Below are 27,133 nucleotides of genomic sequence, written 5' to 3'. Positions count from 1 at the left end.
GGCCAAGGGGCCACACCTCAGCTAAGGGCAGGGGAGAGGAGGCAAAAGCTGGAGAAAGAGGATCCTGATTGGCCCCAAGCTTCTGGAACCGCCACCCCAGGATGAAGGGAAAGTGGGCAGGGCTTGGGCAGGGGGGCTGGGGTTGCCAGGTGATGCTTCAGGCAGGAGGCTCTTCTCCAGGAGGTGCAGGGAAGCCACTCAGGTCTCGGCCAATGATCTCACTCACTGTAAAGGAGGTGCAGTTGAAAGACTGGGCTAGGGACTGGTCCCCACCTTTTCCAGAAATTCCCAATCCATTCCAGGCAGGCCTCAGTCTAGGATGCTTCTAGGCTCCTCCTCCACTGGCTTCTCTTCCACAGGGCCTCAGTTTCCCCAATGTGTCTTGATACCTGTCCCCAATCAAATCTCACTCAATTCCATCCATGTGGGCTCCCAGGCCCCCATCTTAGCCCTTTCCTGGTGGCTCGGCCTGCGGTGTTTGGGCAGTCACTGTCATCGGGGCCAGAGGTGGGTGTAGCCAGTGGGAGGAAGGAGATGCAAAATACGAAGGCTCCTCATCACCAAACCTGACCACAGTCACCATGTGTGGGGGGACGCTGAGGCAAGGGAAAATGTGCCTGACGGGGACCTCAGCAAGCCCCTGCCCCGCTCTGAAATGCAGTGCGTGACTCTGACAATTGAGGGAGCTAGGCTGAATGGTCTTCAAAGTACTTCTAGCCCGGAAATTCTGTGATCTGGGACAGAGGGCAGAGGCAGGAGAAGGGCTGGGGCAGGAACTCTCTGCACCCTTCAGAACTGAGTTTAACCAGATTTAGGTGGCCACATGCACCAAACACTTGCCTCCTGAGACCCTCCAATTGGCCCTGAGGGCCCGAAGATGCCCCATCTCTGGGAAGCCAAACTCCAGCCCTCAGCAAACATGCAGAGCAATCTCTTGCACACACTCACACTCACAACCCCCAGCCCCACACCCACCTTCCTCCAGCGTGATACCCTGGATAGGGACACTGTCTCGGAAGCCGCTGCCGTAGCCACCCCTGGATTTCTCCTGCTCCGGAGCCCCCTCCCCAGGGCCATAGCTCGGCCCTACCTCATTGTATCCCTCAGCAGGTGGGGGATGAACACCACTCTGGGGAGGGAAGGGGCCTTCGAGGGGTGGGGATGAAGGCAGTGGAGGTCGAAAGGGGGCTGGAGGAGGGAACGGCAGCCCCAAGGGAAATGGGGAGCCCCGTCCTCCATAGGGGTCACTAGGGAAGGGCCGGGGAAGGAAGGAGACTGGAGGTGGGCGGGCACAACCTGCGGTACCCCCAGTCTCAGGGAACATCCGTAGGCCAGGTCTGTAGGATGGTGGGGGCCCCGTCTGGGGGTACAGAGGGGGTGTGCCATAGCTGAAGCCTTCTGACAGGTAAGGAGCTTCGTAAGCAGGGTCTTCGTGGGGATAGGAGGGGTATGGGGGCCTGGGTGGTGAGAAGTCCATGTCAGTGCCAAAGGGGGGGCCAGGTGCTGAAGGGAAGCCGCGGAGAGAGGAGTCCGGTAAAGGCTCCTCCTTGAAGATCACTGGGTAGATGAGAAAGCAGGACACACTGGTGAGAGGGCTGGCAGTCTCCCCACTGCACAGCCTCTGCCCACTTCTCTGTCCCCAGGCTCCATCCGTCCCTTGGATCCTCACGATGGGGCACCGCATCCCTCTGCCCCTGCCTCAGCTCCCCGTATCCCCACACCCCCACCGTGGGCTGTCCCAGAACGTACCAGGCAGGAACTTGAAACTCTGGGTAGGACTGCGCTTCCTCCGCCCATTGGAGACATAAAAGTAGACCTGGACTGGCCGGGACACCCGCTTGTTGCTGTACTCAGGGACAGTCAGGGTCAGCGTCACCTGGGGAAGAACACAGGATGAGGCAGGGAGCCCTCGGGGATCTGGCTCGGCATAGCCCTTTCAAGGACCCAAACTCCACCTCCTGGCTTTTTCCATTTGCTAGACAGCAAACTTCATTTCCTAGAGATGAACCTGCTCCCAGAGTGACCAGACTGCCTCCTCCAGAAAAGAAGAGGTAGCTTCTGGAGTCCATTCCCATGGGCAAGGGACATAGCTGTGAATTTCCTGACTTCTCCCACCACCCGCCCAGGGTGGGTGCCCTAGGTGACACTGGTACCTCATTGCTCTGCAACCGGTTCACTGTGGCCTCCTCCTCCCACTGCAGCTTTCCATCTGTGCAGGAGGAACAGAGAGCTCCAGCCCAATTCCAGGGCCCGTGTCCCTTGCCACTTCCCCTCCTGCTAGAGTCAGGGCCACACTCAGAAGGTCCCTACAAGGCCTGGCTCACAGAGGAGCCCATTGCGTGTTTACTCAATTGGATGAAAGAGGCAGCAAACTGAAACAAGAGAAGTGGCAGGGCCAGCCCGGGAACCAGAGAGAGTTCACGACAGAGGTGACTCTGGAACCCTTCCATTCAGTTCCAAACATCCCCTGCCATGACAGTGCTGGGAGGAAGTTCAAGAGTAAGAAAGGTCCTAGCTTGAAGGAAGGCAATGAGACCCTGATCTCAAGATCCAGAATCTCTGAACCTTCTCTGACATGGTCCCAGGGTGCTCCATTTGAGTGTAGGTGCTGGGGTTCTTGGTGGGCAGAGGTGGGGGGAGGGCAAAGGGCTCAGGTTGGTGGGTTTACTTGGACCCCTAAATGTCCCCTTCTCCAGCCCCACAACTGACCCGAGGCCCCTCACAGGCTTTGTAATCACAGTTGTGCTACCAGGTCCATAACTCAGGAGGGGCTTGGGGTCTGGGAGGATATAAGTCCCCTCTTCCTCTCTCCTCTATGGACTATCTACATGGGAGTAAACTGTGTCAAAGCTGACTCCTCTTTAATAAAATGAATGTGATTTCTCACATCTGTTCATCATCTTGAGCATTTCAGATTGCTGTCACACCCATCTCCCCATGGGAAGCAGACAGGACAATAGGAAGGGCAGTCCATCTGTTCCCTTTCACAGATAAGGAAACTGAGGTTCAACTTGCTAGTTTAATGACAGTGCCAGAGATCTCTCACTTGCCCATTCCAAACTCCTCCTGCCTGCCCCCCGCCCCCATGAGTGCTCACCAGGGCCCCTCTCGATGAACACCACCTTGGAGTCTGGCAGGAAGTTGGAGCCAGTGAGCACTAGTTCCTCTCCTCCTCTCACAGAACAGGCACTGGGGCTGTAGGCCTCTACCTGGGGCAGCTCCTGTGCCGAGCGCTGGGCTGCAGAGCAGTGCAGGAAGGAGGCTGGCTGGGCTGAGTCCAAGAGGACCCCACCCTTCTTGGAATAACTGCCACAGGACCCTGGAGGAGTCCTCCTCAGTAGCAGACATACAAGTAAATCAACAGTATCCCTGGGGTCACACACACCAGGTGAGGAGCTTGGGCAGAGACAGAGATGAACAGCGTCACCTAAGGGCGGAGCTACCCAAACAAGTACACAGGGCCACCCCGAGACAGATGGAGGACAGGCCAGAGACAGTCCAGCCCAGAGACAGAGTCTGTGGCAGGGACAAATTAGAACACTGCCCCCAACCCCTCCATAATAGAAATAAGCGCTGAGTCCTTTATAGCACTACCTAGGACAGGACACAAGACACTATGCAGAAGAGATGGGAAGCCAGACATACACGCAAACAGGGAATGGCAAGAGACACAGAGATGGCACAGGGCCTCTTTGCTCACAGCACTCAATGGGTACTGATGCTGTCTGCACTGAGACGACCTTCCCGCTGCCCTGGGGCACGTGCACCCGGAAGACGAGCCGCACACGTGTGTTCTTGCGCCCAATGTCTGTCTCCCCCTTCCGCAGCTCAATGTCTGAGTTCCGGAGCTTCAGGATTCCAGCACAGTCAATGCTGAAGGCAGAGAATGGAAGGCAAGCCCCCACCCAGCTGAAGCCAAATGGCGAGGCCCCTGTAAGGAGGAAGCCCCCACGCTTCATCCAAAGCCCTGAATGACTTTCTCTGGGAACCTAGGGGGGGTATTTTCTAATCACAGGTGGTCTCTCCAAGGTGCTCCCTAGGCCCCAAGTCCTCTTCTAGATCATGAGAAGGCCTGGAACCTGTTCCTAGAGGTGATGTCCAGCTAGCTCTTCTGGGAAGAGGAAGAGTGGGCCTAGCTTAGACCTCATGGAAAAGGCTGTTCCTAAAGCCTGAAGACTGAGGGGAAGTGAAGTGGGGACCTACTTGGCTGCCATGTTGTTCTCAGGAAGCAGGGTCATCTCCAACACTTTGGTACCACTGACTACAGCTTCATAGCTAGCTGTGGCCACCATCTTGCCTGTGATACGGTGCACCTGATAGAAGGCATGAGGCCGCAGGTTCCTTTCATCTGCAGTGCCAATGAACATCTGTAGGGTCAGTGGCTTCTCACTGTAGCCTAGGAGCTGGCAGACGGAAAGAGAGAGGCCACCCAACTGAAACCCCCACTGTCTCATCCTTCATCCATCCCTGGGCTTTCAGTCGCAAGGGGATGAGGATGGTGAAAGATAAAGGATATCCTGAAAGGGATTCCCAGGGGGAATTGGGCACCAGCTGTGGAGAAAACGTGGCCTGGAGTTTACAGTGTTACTCTTGGAATAAGGCCCAAACTGAGCTGGGCAAAGGGGGAAATCTTCCAAGAGAGACTGGCCTAACTCAACAGACAACCTAACTCCCAGTGAACTTTGGCCTCAGCCTAACCCCTCCCCCATATCTGGCAGGCTACCATTTTCCAGAGTAGACATGAGGCGGGTGTCCCATGGGAAGAGTGGAGCGGGGGTGGAGGGACAGAGAAGGAGAGAGTATATCCGGGTCCTGGAAGTGCACCCTTCCTCCCTTAACTCCAGCCCCTCCCCCAGGCTGCCTGCAGGGTCATTGCTGAGAGGGAGTGTGGGAAAGGGCAGTGCCATGGGTCTGCACAGCTGGAGCCCATCTGCAGGGATCTGGGACTGGAGAAGAGAAAGGCTATCAGGACTGCCCTCTGCCCCTTACCTTGACTACAGGGTGACCACCTGGGGCAGCTTTGACAGCCCCTCGGCTGCCCTCGGTCTCGTAATGGGCCCGGTGGTGGGCTCTAGGCTGCACCTCAATCCTCAGCTCCAGCTGCTCATACTGGCTGGGCAGAGGCCAGTCCAGCGGGGGTAAGGCAGAGGTCCTGGGTAGGAGAGAAAAGCACTCATCATATCCAGTCTCAGACCTCAGTCGGAGCAGCGCTGGGCCCAGCTCCCTGGGATGTGAGGGAGGAGGGGGTGTGAGTGTGGGAGAAAGGAAGTCACAGCAGAAATAAAACAGTCCACCAGCCCCAAAGCGAGGGGAGATAGGAGACAGCCCTCTCAGAGCCCCTTGAGATGAGGGTGTGGAAGATGACACAAGGCCTGAGACTCCTTTCTTTCCAGTTCTGAGCACAGGGTTTGGGGTGGCGAGGGTTCCTTCATGGGGAGGCAGAGGTGAACCTAGACCTAATCCTAATCCCCAGACCTGGATGGGAAAAGTCAAGTAAAGAAATTCTTCAGGCCAGAAAAGTCCTCAAAGGTTACCCCTTTGTTTTTCAGATGAAGAAACTGAGGCCCAGGGAGTAGAATCCAGCAAGCCAAGCAAGCCAGTGACTGACAGAAGCCACGATTGTTTCCAAGCCAGCACCCTCTCCACTAGTTGGGGCTGGACAGGTCAGTTCCAGAAAGCTGGGGGTTACAGATGGGCAACTTTCCTGTCCTGAATTCAAAGATACCCCCCCCCCTCCAGGTGGTGGCTGGCATTGTCTGGAGACACTCTGAGTAGTCGAAACTAGGGGAGAGGGTACCATCCAGAAAGTAGAGGCCAGGATGTTGCTAAACTATCCTACAGCGCCCACCACAGCCCCATACAACCATCATCCTGCTCAAAATATCAACCATGCTGCAGAAGGGAAACCCTGCCCTGCAGGAACCCATGAGAGCAGGTGTAAAGGTTTCTTTCCCCAGGAAACTTTTCTGCGTAGAGCCAACTCAATCTGACATCCCAAGATTTAGGATTATTGAAATGTGCAGGGTTCTTGAGTGAAAGGGGTGAACGAACTTCAAGAACTGCTTGTTTCAGTATGAATTCCTTGACTTGCAAGCTCTTTTATTCAAATTAGCAGCTACACTTTTAATCAGTAAGTCAGGGCCCTAGAAATTAAGAGAAGGGAGACTCCCTGCTACTGGGTGTAGGGCAGAAATCCAGCCAGGTTCCATGCCCAGCCAGTGCCAGCATAGAGCTAAGGGTGGGGAACACCCTAGAGATGCTCCTTCTTTACCTAAGTGGTCCTCTTGGTGGGGGTGGGGGAGAGGTTTTTCCTTATTGGTCCCCAGGGAGTGATTGTCCTTTTGTAAATTATCTGTCTGGAGGGGGTGGGGTTTTTGTTTTGTTTTGTTTTGTTTTGTTTTTTAATGCTCTCCAAAACTGTGTAGATGGCAGCAGCCAAGCTGGTTGCAGATTCTCTTCTGAAATGCCAAGGACACAGAACTAGGACCTTTCTTCAAACCCATCCCGTCACCCTCCTGCTCTAAGTGAGATGGCTGGAGACACAGGCAGTGCTAGGCACAATCCTCACCTGAAGATGGGGCTGTGTCCCCCAATCCGGGCCTTGGACCAAGCCAGTGGGGAGGGCACTGCCAGGTAGTCCATGCCCGCCACCTCCTTCCGAGGACCCCCGGGAGGAGCCACGGCCTCCTCTGCTCCTGACTGCAGCTTTCCATTGCACGGGGCAGGCTCCTCAGGCCGAGGCAGAGCCACTGCCTGCTCGCTGGAGGTCCGCCGGGTCTTCTGCGGGATGCTCTCCGCCGGTGGGGCTCCCACGTAGTCAAAAGGGCCAGGGGAGCCAGGGTCACGGGTCAGAGGCAATGGGGGTGGTGGAGGTGGCTCGGGCCCCTCCTCCCCCAGGCTGCCGCGGCGGGACAGAGCTGGGGAGGCCGAAGACGGGGTCCCAGAGCTGGAATACCGCCGCTTGCCACAGGGAGAGGCGGGCCGCGGGGAGGCTGGGGTGGGCCCAGGAGCGCTGAGGAGTAGCCAGCTATCCTCTGGCCCCCGACCTCCGGGGCTCGGACCATACAGGTTCCAGGGATCGTCGGGGGTCCACGGCCTAGGGGAGGCCCTAGGCGAGGGCAGGGGGGAGCCCAGGCCAAAGCGGGAGGCCGCCTCATTTAGCTCAGACTCCACCTCGTCGCAGGCCGCATACAGGGCTGCCTCGTCTGAAGCGTCGGAGAAGAAGCTCCACGAGGACAGGCTGCTGCTGCCAGGGCTGGGGCTGAAGAAGGGTCCCCCGCCCTGTCCCCCGGTCTCTCGGTAGCCCCCAAAGCCTTCTGGTGGCGGGTAATCCCTGGGGGAGCCGTCCCCCCAGGCATCAGGGTTGTCCTCCAGCGTGGCCGGCGGGTCAGGCGTGGGAGAGATGGAGGTGATGCGGATGCTAGGGCACTCAAGAACACGGCCTCCCCCAACCCCCCCGGAAGCCCCTCCCGGCCCCCCCAGCCTCACTGACCGGGCAGGCTGGCTCTCCCAAGTGCCAGGTGAGGGGGCCGGGCGGGGTGGTGGCGAATGCATGCCAGGCCGAGGGGGTGGAGGCCGAGGAATGCCAATAGGGGCAGCGCCATAGGGAGGGGGCTCCCCCAGGGCCAGACGGCAGCATGGCGGGGCGTCCTCTGAGTCCAGTTCTGTCGAAATGGGAAGGGAGGGGAACAGAGAGAGGGATGCCACAGGAGATGGGGACAAAGAGAAGCAGGTGAGATGTCTGGGTTCCTCGAGTGGCCAGCCCTCCACGCCCCGTATTCCACCCCCTCCTCAGTATAAGGGGGCTGGATCCTGAGATGCCCTTCAGAGCCACGAAGACAAAGGCAAAGTTGGACCTCAGAAGGTGGAGTGCACAGATCCAGACGTCCCAGGCCTTTTCCCACTGGGATAACCTGAGCCCCTGGCCCCGGAACCAGGGGTACCAGACGGGGCGGGTCTTAAGGTGAGGAAGGCGACTCGAGAGGAGCTGGATTTGGGCCTGGAGGCGTGTTTAGGGAAGCGCAGGGCTGGGGTGGGGGCGACTCACACATGAACCCAATTAGCAGCGGCTCCCAAACCCCCAAACGGTGCTGGCAGGAGCCCCAGTTGCCATCGCAACAGTGGCCAAGGGAGGGGGGCTCCAGGGCTGTGGCAACGAGGGGAGGTGGCTCCTCCCTCGCTCCCCCCATCTGGGGGCGGGGGTACAGCCGAGGGGATGCTGCGTGCCGGGCCCGGCCCGGGGGAGGGGGCCGCGGGCAGCGCGAATTCCGTGAGAGCGGCGGCCGCCGCCCCCGGCTCAGTCCCCGCCATCTGCCTCTCATTGCGGCCGGCGGGGGAGGGGGAGGGGAGGGGCGCCCTGGCGGGCCCGGAGAGCTCCCCCAGCCCCGGGCGTCGGGTCTGCCGGCCCAGGGCCGGGACCGCGAGGGACACGCTCCGGGGCCCCCTTCCCCTTCCCTTGGCAGCGCCCGGGGCTCCCGGGGCCGCTGTTCCCGCCCGCCCCCCAGCCCGGTGACAGACGGCCCAGCCGAGAGGCGGCGCGCGGCCAACGGCACCCCCACCCCCACCCCAGTCACGACCTAAAAAGGAGAAAGTGGTGCCCGGCCCCCAGCCTCACCTCCGCAGACCCCTCAGCCTCTGCGACTTCCCCCCACCTCTGAGCCCCTCATCCTCCACCCCAGGCTCGCTGCCCTAAAATCCCCAGTCTCGGGATCTCCGGGCCCTTCCTTTCTTGACCCCAAGACCACTTCCCAGCCCCGCACTAACCTTCCCCCGACCCCCCCGCGCCCAGCGGGGGGGTCTCCTTTTCCTCCCCGAACACCAGCTTAAATTCCAGCTCCTCATCCTCGCAGCTCGCTGCCCCCATGGAGCCGGCCAGAGCCCCCAGGTCCCGGTCTGGGTGGGAGGGGGGGAGCTCAGGAGGCTGCCGTATCTTCACCCGTGGCTCCCTCCCTCCCCTTCTCCGTGACGCCCCCTCCTCCGCCGCTGCCTCCTCCCTCCGGACGCCCCCTCGTTATTATAGAAACTTTTCCAAACTTTTTTCCCCCAAACTTCTTCAAAGCGCCCCCCCAGCCTGTCCCTGATTGGCTGCCCGGGATGCTCCAGCCCCTCCTCCAGGGATGAGATGAGAAAACCACGCGCCCCTCGTCCTCCCCCACCCTCCCTCCCTCTGTCCTCTCTCCAGTCCCTCCCCCTCAAAAAAAAAAAAAAAAAAAGGAACAAAACTTAATTGGAAAACGGTCCCTCAGGCTTGGCGCGACCTCACTGAAGCCTATAGGCCCGCATTGGAGACAATCATATCCCTCCGGGAGCATTTCCACCACCACCACCACCCTCTTGTTAGTCTAAGTTGGGGCTCCGGGTCCGAGAGCCTTAAAGGGGCCATATCCTGGGTCCACCGTGTAGAGAGCCCAGGCAGACCCTTTCTTAAGTTCTCAAGAGTTGTGCAGCCAGCAACTCTCAAGCAAGGACACCTCCTCTCTCCTTCGCCTCCAAGCCTTCGGGCCCAGCGGGCTCTGGGGTGCAGAGCGGCTACAGCCTGCTCTGAAAAGGAAAAGGTCTTCCATCGTCTGAGGCCGCCCTGCCTGGAAGCCTTTGCCCTGCAGAATCAGCCCTTCCAGCTACCGTCTCTGCCCAACCCTCAAAGGTGAAGAACTTTTAGCCGTCTTGGGGAACTGTTCAAAGGTCCACAGCCTCTCACGGGCGGTGATCCAGGCCGGACTTTACCGCTGCCCTTGTCCTAGCCACCCAGAGGGGCCATTAATTAGCCTCCGCGGGAAGTCGGCTCCCTCCTCCCTAGAAATGCAGTCTGGAATGAATCTCGGATCCGATGGCATCCCGCTCCGGCTCGCCTGAAAATCCTGGCCAGATTTTCTAGGAGCCCAGAGCCGGGCGACCTTGTGGGCCCCGGGGTTGGACACCTGTCACCTGGGCGGGGGGGAGGAAGGAAGACTCGGACTGGAGTTTCAAGGAAGGGCAGGTATGGTGGGGCCTCGTTGGGTGAGAGGGAGTTAGATCAGAGATTCTTGATTCAGAAGGCGGCCGGGGTACCATCCCCGCCCCCGACCCCCAAGCAAGAATGTGTACTTCAAAGTTCTCTAACAGGCCGCAGCGATTTTTCATCTAAATCCCTCCAGCTCAGGGCTGCGCCCTCAGCGGCGCCCCAGCCCCGCACCTAAAGGGTTAAGCGACGCCCCTCGGGTCAGACGTTTACAAACACTCGGGAGCCGGGCGGGGACCGCGCCCGTTACTCTAATGAGAAACAGGCTCTGCGGGGCTGGGGAAGAGGGGAGGGCTGGCCCGGCGGGCCGGAGCTCCGCAGCGGCGCAGGCGGCTCCCCTCCCTTCCCTCCCGTCCTCCCGCTGGCCCGCCCTGGGGACCCCCCCTCCAGCCCCCGGGGACCCCAGTGACGTGCGGAGCTGCTCCGGCTCCGAGCCCAGGACCGCGACGCTGGAGGGGCGGGGATAAGAGGCTGGGGCGGCGGGGAGAGAAGAATGTTCCGAGGCCGAGCAGGGAGGCGGCCTGGTTTGATTTTTCTTTTTCTTTTTCTTTTTCTTTTTTTTTTTTTTTCTCCCCCTTTGGTTGGTCTCCTCAAATTACATTTCCCTTCCAGCTTCATCTCTGAAATAAAGGAAGGAGAGACCTACAGGGAGGGAGAGCGAGGAACACCCTGAGACTCGCGCGACCAGCTTCCACCCGAGGGGGCTGCAGAGAGAGGAGGGAAGCGGAGGCTAGAAGGGCAGGGAAAGAGACCCCAACCCAGCCCCTGCTTCCCCACACGTCGCCCCCGCGCCCCCCCACCCCTCTGCTACACACGCAGACGCGCACATTCTTTTCAAATGTCATATTTCCTTTGATCCTGGGCAGCGTTTCTCCATGTGTCTGGCTCAGCTCCTGCCCAGCCAGCCACCTCCCCCTCTCACCCCCCTTTGTATATTTTCCTGGAGAACTCTTCCCCGCCTCCAAGCATCTGGAAGGCCCTCGAGGCTGGCGTCGGCGCACATTCCCCCCGCGACTCTGGCCTCGCCTTCCAGTGACTCAATTTCCCCTCTGCGGGTGTCGGGCGGGGGGGGGGGCGGGGAACAGAGGGGAGAGTTGTTGAGAGCAGAAGTAGTACGAGCGAGCCTGAAGACTGTTCAGAGTGCCAAGCTTCTCTGGGGGGAGTGGAGCGGGGCATCCCCTAGATTCTGAAAACCCTCCGATCTGCCTGGGCTACAGCAGAGGGATGGAATTTATGACTTCTGCAACGTCCCGCCTGGGGAAGAGCGAGTATTTGTAGGTTTAGGTTGCTGTACACTTCTGCTCCCCGGCGCCCATAAAGACCCAGCCTCCCTCGCTCCGGCAGTCCCAGGTTTCTCGCGCGCCTAACCTTTGTCCTCGCTCCGCTGCCCCCTAGCGGGCAAACCTGAGCGCCGTTCGGCTCTCTTTCACCTTGTGTTAGTGGAACGCTTTGCCTAGTGCTCTGCACTTTCACAACCTTGATTGAACGGCCTTGGAGGTGGACGTTATTATTTTTTTTAATCACAGATACATTCTCCTTGTAAATGACTCAAGCCGTAGAAAACTATATAGTAAACCGTGACAGTCCACCGTTTTGTGTACATTTCCTAACATGTACACACACCTGCTCTTTTCAGGAACATGAGACCATGCTGCAAACATTTTTCATGACTTGCTCTTTTTTTTCCCCCTCATTTTAACAAATGGCTTAGAGATCTTTTCCTGTCGGTACATGTGCATCTGAAAATGGTGACAAAAGTGCCCATCTCTTCATGTGAGGTTAGTGACACAGCTAGATCTGTGGGCCCTTTACCAGTGCTAATATGGCCCATGCCATATTTTACATAGGAATCCGTGTTAGGCTGAACTCCCCCCAAAAGCTGAGGCTGAGACAAGAATGACATGCAGGTAGTTTATTGTGGAAAGCAATCACAAGGGAAAAGGCAAGTGAGGAATGGGAAGAGGGAAAGTGGGAACGAAGGAAAGCAGGTCCAAGGATGTGGTACTAAGCTGGTCACTGCTCTGAGCAACTGGAACATTATCCCACTGGGACTTTCTGTGGAGCCACATAGAATATGAGTCAAGAGACAGAGGAATATTTACCCACTGACTCTTACCCCCAATGGTCAAAAGTTGCCCCTTGAATTGTTAATTCCCTCACCCTTCCAAGTTTACACAAGTGTCAGAAATGATAGGTGTCCCACAAAGCTGCAGTGAAGAATTCCCCAGGGAAAAGGCAAAAGCTAGGTGCTGTAGTTGGGAGCAGATACTGTCAGGTGATGCCTGCAAGCAGTTAGTTGCCGCAGTAATAGCTACAGTAAAAAGATGGGTGGAGAGTATATGAGGCAGCTAAGATGTGCCTGTACAAGATCATTCATTCAAACAAAAAATATGTATTGAAGTAAGTACCTTTATGTTCAGAGGCAGTTCTAGGCATTGGGTACCTATACTTATAAACCAAGCCCCCAAGATTTCCAGTTATTGTCAAGCTGGAAATATATTTCATACTTGACATCTCCCTCTTCTTTGCTCCAATAACCGTAGAAAAGTATGTTTTTGTTTTTTAATTTTTTTAACGTTTATTCATTTTTGAGAGACAGAGTGTGAGCAGGGGAGAGGCAGAGAGAGAAGGAGACACAGAATCTGAAGCAGGCTCCAGACTCTGTCAGCACAGAGCCCGATGCGGGGCTCAAACCCATGAACCATGAGATGGTGAGATCATGACCTGTGCTGAAGTCAGACACCCAACCGAGCCACTCAGGTACCCCATAGAAAAGTATGTTTTATTCATGCAGTATCTACCTCCTTTTTATTCCCTTCATTGCTACCCCGGTTTAGACCTTGATTTTTTTCCTGACTGATTTTTCCTGACTGAGACTGTCAGTAACAACAAATACCTTACATATTTGACAACTGAAGTATATGATTTTCAAAGCCCATCTCTTCTGTAACAAAAGATTATTTTCAGTATTAATGATGATATGAAACATAATCATGACCAGAAAAGAAATACAGAGTACAAATTTTCTTTTATTGACCTAATATGTTCATAATAATGCCAGTAACATATATATGTACAGAACAAGAAAAGAAAAAGCAATGGGTTAATAATTATAGTTATAGTTATATACATATATTTTTTATCTTAAATAAAAAGGAAAAACATATTTACATATTGATCTGCCATAGGAATGAATTATGACATGACAATTTCTGTTCCAGGTCTTAATTTTTACAAATTTGTCAATGACTTTGTAAAAATTGATCTTCCCATATAGACAATAGAGCCAAATTTGTTCTTCTATTTCATTCATGATTGATCAAAGAAAAATTTTTAATAATTTTACATGTTTTTGAAACATAATTCACTTACCACAAAATTCACTCTTTGAAAGCACACAACTCGGTAGATTTTAGTATATTCACAGAGTCATGTAGCCTTCACCATATATATCTAATTCCAGGATATTTCCAACACCCCAAAAGGGCGGTTAGTAGCCATTCTCTATTCCCCCCGTTCCCGTAATTGCCGGAAACCACTAATCAACTTCCTGTCTCCATACATTGCCTATTCTGGACATTTCATATAAATGGAATAACATAATACATCAACTTTTGTGCCTGTCTTCTTTTACTTAGCATAATGTTTTCAAGGTTCATCCATGTTGTAGATATCATTAAAAAGACCTGTTCTTTTTTATGGCTAAATGTCAATTTTAATTTTGAAATTTTTCTTCACACAAAGCAACAGATACATCAATAGCTAGAAAAAACATTATTTAATTGGTTATTGTTAAACCCTTTTATTAGTATATAACTTTTCACATGTTTACATCTTATCTCCCAATTAGATAATATATACCCAGAAGGAGCTACTAAGTTTTGGGATGATTTGTTATGCAACATTTGCTCAGGCTTGAGGTCCAGGAGCTAGGATGAGATCTGGGCCCTTGCACCTGAGCTTTGTGCCATGATGGGATGAGACTTGAAGATTTTAAGGGCAGGGGATGAGTGTGGGAGGGATGTGAATTGCTATGACCAGTAGGCAGACTGTGATAGACTTTATCTTCTAAAGATGTAGGTATTTATTCCATTCAACATGCCCTTCTTACAGTGTAACTGCTAGTCCTGCCACCCAGAGATGGGAGGTCTGTGTTCTCCCCCTTGATTGTAACCAGGGGCTTGTGACTGCCTTAACCAATGGCATACAATAACTTTCGAGGCTAGGTCATAAAAAGAATATACATTCTGTCTGGAGTGTGCTCTCTTCCTCTCTCTCTCTCTCTCTCTCTGTCTCTCTTTCTCAATGCTTGCCATATTTCCAGGAAGCCCGAGACACATGGAGAAGTCACATGTATGTGGTACAGCCAGTTGCCTTAGCTAAAGTCTCAGCCAACAGTCAATATCAACTGCTACACATGTGAGGATTCTAGCTCCCAGCCTTCAAGTCCCCCACCAGACACTGTGGAGCAGATAGATAGGAGCCTTTATCAAACATCTATTATGTGTCAGAAACCATGCTAAGCTCTAGGATACATAGATTCATAGGAGATAGTTGTTGACCGATTGAAGACTTGGTAAGAGATGGTGTTTAGATAACTAGGTGCATCCATTAGAATTAGGCATGGGCTGTATATGACATAAAAACCTGACATAATGGTGGCTTAAATGAGAGGGGGGTTTATTTTTCTCTCATATAAAAGCTCTACAGGTAGGCATGCAAAGTCTCAGTATGGCAGCTCCACAGCTATCTGGCTTCCAAGCTCCTTCTGTCTTCCTGTTTCACCATCCCTAGCATTCCACTTCACAGAAGATCCATAAAGGATCCAGCTCAAGATCCAACCATCATGTCCATATTTAAACAAACAAGAAAAAAGAAAAGCCAAAGAATACATACCCTCTCCCTACCCACATCGTATATATTCCAATTGGCCAGAATTTAGTCATATGGCCACATACAGCTGTGAGGGAGGCTGGGAAATGTATTTATTCCAAGTGGACATAAGTCTAGCTAAAAATGTCATATTCTGTTACTGAGAAAGATAGGGAGAAAGACTACTGGGGCCAATTAGCAGCCTCTGCAAACTAGAGAAACGGATTCGGGGATTATCCATAAATTCCAGTTACACATGTTGTCTCTTTCCCCTAATATAAGATATTTTGGGGGTGCCTGGGTGGCTCAGTCAGTTAAGCATCTGACTTCAGCTCAGGTCATGATCTCACAGCTTGTGAATTCAAGCCCCACATCAGGCTCTGTACTGACAGCTCAGAGCCTGAAGCCTGAGCTCCTCCCCTAGAGGAGATTCTGTGTCTCCCTCTCTCTCTGCCCCTCCCCCAGCTCACACTCTGTCTCTCTCAAAAATAAATAAATATTTAAAATTTTTTTTAAATAATATAGGATATTTTCTTGACTTACCACATAATTATCCTCATTAAGCATTATACAGAACAAATAAAGTTCATTTTATAGTTAAGAAGAAACAACTTTATGAGATTTCTGGTTATCCTATTTTAGGGATGCTATCCATGATGTTGTTTACAGCAACAGAGCCCTCATTCTACAACCAGGGACACTGTTCTCTCAAGTCTCAACAACAACTATGCTTCTCCTGAATCATCATGCAAAAGGCAAAACCATAGAGACATTTAAAATGGCCAATCCTGGGGCACCTGGGTGGCTCAGTTGGTTGAGCATCTTGACTTTGGCTCAGGTCATGATCTCCTGGTGCATGAGTTCAAGCCCCACATCACAGAGCCTGCTTCAGATCCTCTGTCCCTTCCTCTCTGCCCCTCCCCCACTTGTGCTCTCTCAAAAATAAACAAAACATTTAAAATAAGAAAAAAATGGCAGATGCTGAGCTTTTTGTGGGCTGCTAAGCACTCACAATATACATTGTAGATCATTACTTCAATTAATTTGGTCCAATCTAAAATTATCTTCTGCCATTTTTCTTTTTTTTAATTTTTTAAAAATTTATTTATTTTTATTTTTGAGAGACAGAGAGAGCAAGCTGGGGAGGGGCAGAGAGAGAATCCCAAGCAGGCTCCACACTGTTAGCACGGAGCCCGATGCAGGGCTGGGACTCATGAACCTTGTGATCATGACCTGAGCCAAAACCAAGAGTCAGTCACTTAATTGACTGAGCCACCCAGGTGCCCCCTGTCGTCTTTCACAAATTCATGATCACACGCATTAAATTTTGTAATCACACGGAATCCCCCAGATTTTGCCCCAGAAATTTCCTGCAGCTTCTTATGAGTATCATTCCTATTTACTCTGGTATGTTATTGCTTCTCACTCTCTGGTTTATCCTGGTCACAGGACGAGTATAAGGACATGAGGCGTGGGGTAGGAAATAGTAAAGCACTCTCCCCTCTGTCAGAGGGACACAATGAAAAACTGTTTCAAAGGAGTCTGTGGGATTGGGTTTTTCCCAGGACCCCTAGTTCTTTTCTTATGGCCATATTTGGATTGTCAAGATCTTGATCTTTTTCCGGATCATTATTCTTACTTTCACTGCATAATCTTGATGAGGTTGTAAACTTATCTGCAGTTCAACAACGTGCAAGATCAGCTTCATAATTCAGTTTACATCTGACATCTACAGGGAAAGATGCATACAGCTGTGCTGTATTTTCTTCTGGGCTTTGAGATGGAATATTCTGCATTCTGAGAGTTTTATTCTTCAACCTTTAGCTATCCCCCCTTTAGCTACCATAGGAAGCAAAATCCAACCCTAAAATTGGATTCCTCATTACCATTTACCTTTAACTTGTTCTCATTACCTTTAACTTGTTCTATAGGAACTGCTACCTGGCCCCTTAGAATCATATCTAGCTTGCTTTGCTATAGCATATGGAAGGAGCCTCATTTCCTTTTGCTCCGTCTTTACTCTATATCCAATTCCATATGTCCCACGTATTCTCTGCATACAGTCCTACCTATAGATTAATGAAAAGACTTATTAAACAATCATCTCATTTGCCACTACTGAGATACCATATTGAAGTTAAGAGCTCTTTGTACTTTGACCTGGTGGCTAATATATGGTATTGTTCATCCAATACCAGAATAGATGGTTTTGAGAAACAAGATGTTGTAGGCAGAGTGATGGTCCCCAATTATTAGGTAAGGGTCTGAGAAGAAATTTCACCAGTCTCATGGTACCAAGAAAACAAATGTTGGAGTTCAAGACCTGTTGAGAAGGAGGGCCCTGATTAACACTCCTGGATTTCAGTTAGGGCCCCTGAAGAACTATACTCTCAGACTAAAGCTGTAATCAGTAAGGGTTCACACAAGAGACAGAAATCACACAAGAATTTGAACCAGGAAACTTGAATATAAAATATCAACTATAATGGGGTATTAGAGTACTGAGAGATTGGCTTGTAAGAAAAAAAGAGAACTCTAAAGAAGACAGGAATAACAGATACGAGAAAAACCACTACCTCAAGGCTAAAATAAAACACCAAGGAAGAGGGGCACCTGGGTGGCTCAGTCGGTTAAGCGACTCTTAATTTCAGCTCAGGTCATGATCTCAGGGTTCATGAGTTCGAGCCCCACACTGGGCTCTATGCCGACTGCATGCTGCATGGAGCCTGCTTGGGATTCTCTCTCTCTCTCTCTCTCTCTCTCTCTCTCTCTCTCTCTCTCTCTCTCCCCCCCCCCCGCCCAAATAAACTTTAAAAATAAATAAATAAAATAAAATGTCAGGGAAGACCACCTACCCTGCTTCAAACTCCCAGAGCTGAGATTCTGACCTAATTTAAGAGACCTGTGACTCACTGGCTGGTGGAGGAGTCACTGAGATACTACACCGCAGAAATCACTGCAAAACTGTCCAAGGAGGCACCAAGGGAAGTCGTTTAGGGGAAAGTGCCTCATCACCTGCAATTCACCGAGAAGCCACCCAAGAAGGTGCCAGGCGAGGCTGTTGGCCACTGGGCACCGTTGATTGCCTTACTTTGCAGGAGCCTGCACTGGAGAAGTTGTACATGCCACTAGAGCCTTGCCAAAGGAACACCAAAACTAGGAAGAGACTTCCTCCTCCTCCAGTGTTCCTCCAGCACCCTCTACTGACAATGCTTAACACTGTGCCAGCTGGCAAAAGAAACATTTACAGAATCTAGCTCCAATATTGCAAAACAGGAAGTGAAGCGTGGGTTTGGAGCTGAGAGTTCATTGATCATTGGCACAAAGGATAATTTAGAAATAGAAGAGCCCAGAGGAAGACTGAAACGCAGTTTCAAATCAGCTAGAGCCTACATTGGATGAAAGAGATTTTCCTCTATTCTAATTGCCTGTCAGAAATACAAGAACTATCCCAGGAGACAAACTGTCTCTACAATTTTTCATACAAATACCTGTCATTCAATCGAAACTTAACAAAGCATACCAGAAGATATCACCAAATGGCTGGAAACAAAGAGGAAAAAAAAACCTCAACAGAAACAGACCCACAGCTGAACAAGACATTAGAATTACAAGACATGGATTTTGAAATAATTGCAACCAATAAGTTTGAGAAAATAGATGCTAGGATGGAAATTTTCAGCAGAGAAATGAAATCTATTAGCCAAATGTAAAATCTAGAACTGAAAAAATCCAATAAATGATCACCTTTATTCTCACTTCCCCCAGGAACTGATCCATGACCAAGTCCCATTTAATTTTTCCCATTTAGAAAATTGCTTTACTTAACAATGATTATCTTTGAATGCCTATTATGTGTCAGGTACAGTAACATATGCATTATATACTTCTATCCACCTGTTCACCTAGGTAAATACTAGTTTCCCCATTTTATACATAAGGAAATTGATACAGATTAAGGAGTTTTCCCAAAGACAAACAACTCGGAAATGGTGAAGCTTAAATCCCAGCCCAGATCTACCAGTCTGACTCCAAATCCGTGTTCTACCCACTACTCTACACTATGTCTCTCTTCCCTACTTATCTGAGCAGATAGAAATTACTTTCCTTTCTATCTCTTCAACACAATGTAATATCTTCACCTAATTCCTATTTGGTGTTTCTCCTTTTTATAAAATTACATCTTTATCCCTGTGTGAACCTAATCCTTCTACCTGAGCCCCTGAAATCCATACTTAGTCCCGACTCAGGGTCCTTGTTCCCTCTCTTAGGCCTGTGACTCTTCCCTCCCTACTGCCATTCTCTCTTCTCCACAGCCCAAAGTCCTCCCCGCCTTGAAACAGAGAAAAGAATCCCTTGATACTCTGCTTGCTTAATCTAACATCTTCTCCTCTTTTCCTTCCTTCACTACCAAACTTCTCAACAGTCATGTCTGCTCTCTGCTTCTACTTCCTCAGATCCTTCACTCATTAACTCACTCAAAATGAAACCTAAAACTCCTCTCACAAAGATCACCAAAGTCCTCTTTGCTACCAAACCCGCAGGCTGTCTTCACCTTGTTTATCATTTCCAGCAGATGCCCCTGGTTGTGCTCATCACATCTCTGAGTTCAGCCACAGCTGTGGTGGACAGTCATGTGTGAGGCCAGACTCACCTTGTGCTGCCAGCATCCTATCTCGAGTCTGAACCCTGACTTACGTTCTGCTTCAGGGCCATATTAGTCATGGTTCTCCAGAGAAACAGAGCCAATAGGGTGTGTGTGCATGTGTGTATGTATGTAAATATAGCTTTTATTAGAGATTTATTACAAGGAAGTGGCTCACACAATTATGGAGACTGCCAAGTCCGGAATCTGCAGTGTGAGCCAGTCCAAGAGGCCAATAGGTAGAGACCCAAGAGAGCTGAGATCCCAGTTCAGCCCAAAGGCCAACAGACTGAAGACCCAGGAGTGCTGATGAATTCCTGCTGTTGGGTAATTGCTTCAACTGATAAGATGACACCTACCCACATCATGAAGGCTGCCTTACTCAAAATTCACTGACTTCAATGTTAATCTCATCCAAAACACCCTCCAAGTTGACACATAAAATTAACCATCACTGGTCATTTTTCCACACGATGGGCTGGGCGCTTGCTCATCACCCCTCTCTTTGCCCACTCTGATGCAAACACAGCCAGGAAATGCAAGGTAATTAGTGCCCCCAGGTGCAATCTTCAACCAATGGCTATAGACCTTGGTGGATGAATATTCCAGCCTCCCATCTTTCTTGTGGACAATCCTAGAGGCATTCTCTAAATTTGGAGGTTCTACTGAAATTCACCTTCCATTGCCTTCGACTGCACTGTCTTTTTTTTTTTTATTTAATTTTATTTTGTTTTTAATGTTTAATATTTACTTACTTTTGAGATAGAGAGAGAGGGAGAGAGCGTGAGTGCACAAGTGGGAGGGGGACAGAGAAAGAGAGGGAAACACAGAATCTGAAGCAGGATCCGGGCTCAAGCTGTCAGCACAGAGCCTGACATGGGGCTCGAACCCACAAACCGCGAGATCATGACCTAAGTTGAAGTTGGATGCTCAACTGACTGAGCCACCCAGGAGCCCCAACCTTCAACTGCAATCTCAATAAAACCCTTCAGTTGGCTTTTCTTCCCTTCCTGTCTCACTCTCTGTTCCCTCACTCCTGCTTCCTGTGATCCCTCCTCAAAAATCTACCTGCACCTAAAACCATGCTCAGGGGCTTCTTCTGGGGAACCCCAAATTTAGATGCCTTCTCAATAAGCAGTGGATTCGGATTCTCTCCTGATTCTGCTTCTGCCTCTGATCCATTTCTCTTCTGTTGGCCTGACCTTGACTATGCAGATTTCGCTGTCCTTTGCCTTCTTCCTTTCTTCCTCCATCGACTCTCCTGGTTGATGCCTTCCATTTCAGCCTAGTACTTTCCTCCTTCCCTGCTTCAGTCTCATGTTTTCTCCTGCCTGCTAGGGATACCCTGAGTCTGAAGCACAGGGCTCTCACCCAAATGTGCCCACAGCTGAACATAATCCATGCCCACTCAGTTTGTGTCCCTTTTATGGTCCATATCTCAGTTCATGGCATTACAATTCTCTCAATGTCCCAGAATAGAAACTTCAAATATCCCTTCTCTCATCTCCCAGATCCTTCTACTAATACTTCAGAAAATATCTGCAGACTGGTTTCCCTCCTCTCCATCCCTACTGGCATTATCTCCATTCAGGTCCTCATCATCTACCTCTTAAATTGCTCTGTGATCTCCTGTTTCCTCTGCTTCCAGGCCTTCCCAGTTCAACCTATGCCCCAAGCAACCACTGGTCTTAGAGAATCCCAAGCAGGCTGTGTGCTGTCAGCATGGAGCCCAAGGCAGGGCTACATCCCATGAACTGTGAGATCACAACCTGAGCTGAAACCAAGAGTCGGACACTTAACTGACTGAGCCACCCAGGTGCCCTGAACTTAACACTTTTTAAATGAATTTCCTTAGAAAGTAAGTGAAAAGTTCAAAGAAAAGAAACACACACACACAAACTCAAATCAGGGATGTCTGAACTTTTTATTTTATTATTTTTTTTAAGTTTATTCATTTATTTCTAGAGAGGAGAGAGACAGAGAGAGAGAGAGAGAGAGAGCGCATGAGCAGGGGAGGTATTAGAGAGAGGCAGAGAGAGAATCCCAAGCAGGCTCCGCACTGTCAGTTCAGAGCCCAATGCAGGGCTTGAACTCATGAACTTTGAAATCATGACCTGAGCAACCAAGAGTCCAACAAATGGGACGCCTGGGTGGCTCAGTCAGTTAAGCCTTCTATTCTTGGTTTCGGCTCAGGTCGTGATCTCATGGTTTTGTGGGTTCAAGCCCCTGGGTTGAGCTCTATGCTGACCGTGTGGAGCCTGCTTGGGATTCTGTCTCTCCCTTTCTCTCTGCCCTTCCCCAACTTGTGATGTCTGTGTCTCAAAATAAATGAACTTAGGGGCGCCTGGGTGGCGCAGTTGGTTAAGCGTCCGACTTCAGCCAGGTCACGATCTCGCAGTCCATGAGTTTGAGCCCCGCGTAAGGCGCTGGGCTGATGGCTCAGAGCCCGGAGCCTGCTTCCGATTCTGTGTCTCCCTCTCTCTCTGCCCCTCCCCCCTTCATGCTCTGTCTCTCTCTGTCCCAAAAATAAATAAACGTTGAAAAAAAATTTTTTAAATAAATGAACTTAAAAAAAAAAATTTAAAGAAAAAAAAAGTGTCCAATGCTTAACCAACTGAGCCAAACAGGCACCCCTGAACTTTTTTAAATTAATAGATCTATTTTAAAACAAAACAGAACAAAACAAAAGTAACAGATATAAATGTAAAACCTGAATTATAAAACTTGTAGAAGAAAAGAAGAGAAAAATCATTGTGACCTTGGATTAGGCAAAGATTTCTTATTGATGACACCAAAAGCACAATCCACTAGAGAAACAAAAAGCAGAATACATAAATTTCAAAACTCAATAATAAGAAAACAACCCAATAAAAGGTAGACAAAAACTTTAACAGATACTTCCTCTAAGAAGATTTACAAATGGCAAGTAAGTACATGAAAAGAGGCTCAATATCATTACTCATTAGGGAAATGGAAATTAAAATCCATTGTGCTTTGTGATACCATCAGAATAGCTAGTATTAAAAATACTTCAGGAGCACCTGGGTGGTTCAGTTAATTAAGTGTCCCACTTCGGCTCTGGTCATGATCTCACAGCTGTGGGTTCGAGACTTGTAGCGGGCTTTGTGCTGACAGCTCAGGGCCTGGAGCCTGCTTCGGATTCTGTGTCTCCCTCTCTCTCTGCCCCTCCCCTGCTCACATTCTGTCTGTGTGTATGTCTCTCTCTCTCAAAAATAATAAAAACATTAAAAAACATTTTTTTTAAATGGGGCGCCTGGGTGGCTCAGTCAGTTAAGTGTCCGACTTCGGCTCAGGTCAGGAGCTCGCAGTTCGTGAGTTTAAGCCCTGTGTCAGGCTCTGTGCTGACAGCTTACAGCCTGGAGTCTGCTTCGAATTCTGTGTCTCCCTCTGTCTCTGTTCCTCCCCTGCTCATGCTGTCTCTCTCTCTCTCTCTCTCTCTCTCCTTCAAAAATAAATAAAAACATTAAGAAAAAATTTTAATTAAAAAAATAAATAATAATAATAATAAATAAACATTAAAAAAAATTTTAAGGGGCACCTGGGTGGCTCAGTCAGATAAGCGTCCGACTATGGCTCAGGTCATGATCTCGCGGTTCGTGGGTTCGAGCCCCTTGTCAGGCTCTGTGCTGACAGCTCAGAGCCTGGAGCCTGCTTTGGATTCTGTGCCTGCATCTCTTTCTCTCTGCCCCTGCCCCTCTTGTGCTCTGTTTCTCTCTGTCTCTCAAAAATAAATAAACATTAAAAAAAATTTTTTTTAATTATAAATAAATAAATAAATAAATAAATAAACATTTAAAAAATGTTTTAATGCTTCAATATAGCCAAATGGCTGGGTAGCTCAGTCGGTTAGGCATCTGACTCTTGATCTCAGCTCAGATCTTGATCTCAACGTTGTTAGTTCAAGCCCAGCATTGGGCTCCTCGCTGGGTGTGACCTACTTAAAAAAAAAAAAAAAAAAAAAAGAGAAAGAAACAAAAAAGACTTCAATATACCAAATGCTGGAAAAGATACAGAACTAGAGCTCTCACATTGCTAGTGGGAATGTAAAACAGTACAACCACTCTGGAAAACCATTTATCAATTTCTTCAGAAGTTAAATGTATACTACCATATGACTGAGTCATTCCACTCCTGGGTATTTATCCAAGAGAAGTGAAAGTATATACCCATACAAAGACTTGTTACATTAATATTCAAAGAGGTTTTATTTGTAATAGCCAGAAATTTTGTCCAGGAACAGGTGGATGGATGAAGAAATTGTGGTACAATGGAATACTACAAAGCAATAAAAAAGAATGAACCACTGGTATACCCAACAATATGGGTGAATCTCAAAATAATCACATTGAGTGAAAAGCCAGACAAAAATGAATGCAAATTATGTGATCCACTTATATAAAATAGAAAATGCGGGGCGCCTGGGTGACGCAGTCGGTTAAGCGTCCGACTTCAGCCAGGTCACGATCTCGCGGTCCGGGAGTTCGAGCCCCGCGTCAGGCTCTGGGCTGATGGCTCAGAGCCTGGAGCCTGTTTCCGATTGTGTCTCCCTCTCTCTCTGCTCCTCCCCCCGTTCATGCTCTGTCTCTCTCTGTCCCAAAAATAAATAAACGTTGAAAAAAAATTTTTTTTAAATAGAAAATGCAGGGTGACTTGCTGGCTCAGTAGGTAGAGCATGCAGCTCTTGATCTTGGGGTTGTGAGTTCAAGACCCATGTTGGGCATAGAGCTTGGATAGATAGATAGATAGATAGATAGATAGAAAATGCACACCAAACTAATGTGACAGAAAGGAGATGAGTGGTTGCCAGGAAATAGGGAATGGCATAGAAGAGTGGAAGGAAAAAATTGAAAAGGAACTTTGTGGTGTGATAAATACGTTCACCATCCTAATTATGGGGATGGATTCATGGGCATATACCTATGTCAAAATTCATCACATTGTACACCTTAAATAAGTACAGTTTATTGAATGTCAATTCTACATTGATAAAGCTGTTAAAATATTTAATTTAAAAACACTAATAGTCTCTGGGAACCTGGGTGGCTCAGTCGGTTAAGCATCCAACTCTTGATCTCAGCTCAGGTCTTGAACTCGGATTTTGAGTTCAAGCTCTGCTACTAAAAAAAAAAAAAAGTGTATATATATATATATATATATATATATAGACACACACACATATATATACATATATAGACATATAGACATATATATAGACACACACACATATATATACATATATAGACATATATATAGACACACACACATATATATACATATATAGACATATATACATATATATGTCTATATATACATATATACATATATACATATATATACATATATATGTATATATACACATATATGTATATATACATATACATATATACATATATATGTATATATACATATACATATATACATATATATGTATATATACATATACATATATACATATATGTGTATATATACATATATATGTATATATACATATACATACATATACATATATACATATATATGTATATATACACACATATATATGTATATATACATATATACATATATGTATATATACATATATATGTGTGTATATATACACATAATATACATATATACATATATAATGTGCATATATATGTGTGTGTGTGTATATATATATATATATATATATATATATACTAATAGTCTCACTTGATTCAAAGTTCTGCTTCCAGATTCTATCAAAGGACCTCCCTCAATAAGGCAAGTAGCTAAAAGAGCACAAATCTGGGTTTAACAGCCATAAAGTTGTTGTATGACCTTAGGATGGTTATTTAAATTCTCACAGCCTCCTCAGCTTCTTCATCCATAAAATGGGTCTAATAATAATCTGCCTCACAGGTTGTTGCCTAAATCTGAGGGAGATGACAGAGAATCCCTAGCACATCCCAGAGGCCAGAATACAATTAGGCCTTATCTCTGAGGTAAATAGATTCCTTCTGTTCCCTTTCTTTCCCCTTCTTTCCTCTTTCCTTACAGACAGGGAGGGATCCTAGTCTCAAAGACAATCAGAAGAGAAACAATGGGGAGGAAACAAGGCAGAGGGCTTGGATTGTGTTCTCTTGAAAACAATGCCTGAGGACAGAACCGGAGACTTCCTGGAGGGTGGTCCCAGGGATCAGGAGGGAAGGAGCAGAAAATGTGAGTCAGAGGAGAAAGGTACATATTGTTCTAGCTACTGATATGTAGCTCAGTCCAGCCAGAGACCCTCTGCAGAACTGTAGAACACACGCACCTCAGGATTGACCCTCCCAAGGACAGGAGGCTGGGGCACTGGCCCATGTCCTCTACTGCATGACCTCTGCCCTCAGCATTAGTTCCTCTCCTAGTTCCTCCCCTCTCCTCTCCTTGACTTCTGTCAACTGAGGGAGGCAAACAGAGAGTACCTCTTGCTTGAGGTACTGGCAGGGTCATGGAACTATCCATACAACCTTAGCTCAAATCAAAGGTGGCCTGAAGACATGTGGCATGGGGCACCAAAAGTAGCTGCCTCAGGCCCAAAGCCCATCCTCAGGTCAACAATGTGAGATTTTCAACCTCGTTGAGCACCTCTGTGCCAGGCAGACAACTCAAGTACCAGAAACTAGAAACCCAGGATTAAAGTCCTCTCTCCCCAAGACTACAGGCCTGGACACAACTGACTTCCTCAATCACTCCCTCAGGACATTTGTCTGGGCAGAAGAGAGAATACCTGAAGGGTGAGTCAGTCATTAAAGGGGCCCTGGGAGGAAAGGGTGGGGCTGGGAATTTACCCGAAGAAGGAAAAGTTATTTCACTGAGCATGAGTTAAATCGTTTATTTCTCTGCTCTACAAATACCTTGTGAACTGGAAATGTTCCTCAGGTTGGAAACACAATAATGTTTATTGCATTAATGCCTATCACTAATGAAGCACATAATATGTGCTTGGAAATGTGTGGTGTTCTCTCATGCCTATTTCACTTCATCCTCACAGCCAATCCTAGCCAGTAAGTACTATAATTAACTGAAGCTCAGAGACATTGAGCAACTCACTGAATGTCAAACAGTAACTTTCAGAGCCAGAATTGAATCCCACATAGTCTGACCTCAGAGCCTGTACTGTTGACCATTAGGCTATACTCAATTTCCCCATAATAAACAAACAAACGAACAAACAAACAAGGAGAACATCCAGCTAGAGAAGCAATTTGAAGCAGTGGCCTGTCCCCCCTGCCCTGCCTGGGATGAGGGGGGCTGGGAGAGTATCAAAATTAGATCTTAAGCATTAACTAGACATGGTAAGCAAAGAAGGACTCCACACTGATCGCGGTGCATTATGATTGTTGCATGTGGGCGGATACTTATCATTGATGGCTGCTCAAAATCTTTTTCACCCCATCTCACTAAGGTAGAAAAAATAAAAAGAAGTTGCCCTTCCAAGTCTCCCTTGCCTTGAGGGTGCAGAACAGCAACTTACATTCTGCCAAGGGGACACCATTCCATGCCCTCTAGCAGAAACAGATGACAAATGAGCAGGTATTCCATTTTGCTGGGGCAGATGGCCCTAGGGGCAGCATGGCTCTTTGTGAAATCATCAT

At 48.8% G+C, this 27,133-nt stretch overlaps 1 protein-coding gene across 2 annotated transcripts; it reads right to left on the bottom strand.

The window, feature by feature from the left end:
- Positions 1-157: 157 nt before the first annotated feature.
- NFATC4 (nuclear factor of activated T cells 4) lies at positions 158-8,884 on the bottom strand. 2 transcript variants are annotated; one of them, XM_047074616.1, is made up of 10 exons: positions 8,764-8,884; positions 6,569-7,664; positions 4,990-5,152; positions 4,204-4,403; positions 3,701-3,873; positions 3,098-3,238; positions 2,154-2,209; positions 1,750-1,876; positions 976-1,557; positions 158-225 (listed from the first exon to the last, which is right to left on the bottom strand). In XM_047074616.1, the coding sequence occupies exons 1-10, from the start codon at positions 8,861-8,863 to the stop codon at positions 158-160; spliced, it is 2,706 nt and encodes a 901-aa protein (XP_046930572.1). In that variant the 5' UTR covers positions 8,864-8,884. The 2 variants fall into 2 exon arrangements, with proteins under 2 accessions (XP_046930572.1, XP_046930573.1); XM_047074617.1 differs by having other exon boundaries at positions 1,297-1,557.
- Between the last annotated feature and the right edge of the window lie 18,249 nt (positions 8,885-27,133).

This window comes from Lynx rufus, unplaced genomic scaffold, assembly GCF_022079265.1.
Source record: "Lynx rufus isolate CCGP_SWC_20201006 ecotype Redwood Valley unplaced genomic scaffold, mLynRuf1.p SCAF_13, whole genome shotgun sequence".
NCBI classification, from domain to species: domain Eukaryota; kingdom Metazoa; phylum Chordata; class Mammalia; order Carnivora; family Felidae; genus Lynx; species Lynx rufus.
This window is presented reverse-complemented; position numbering and strand designations above follow the sequence as displayed.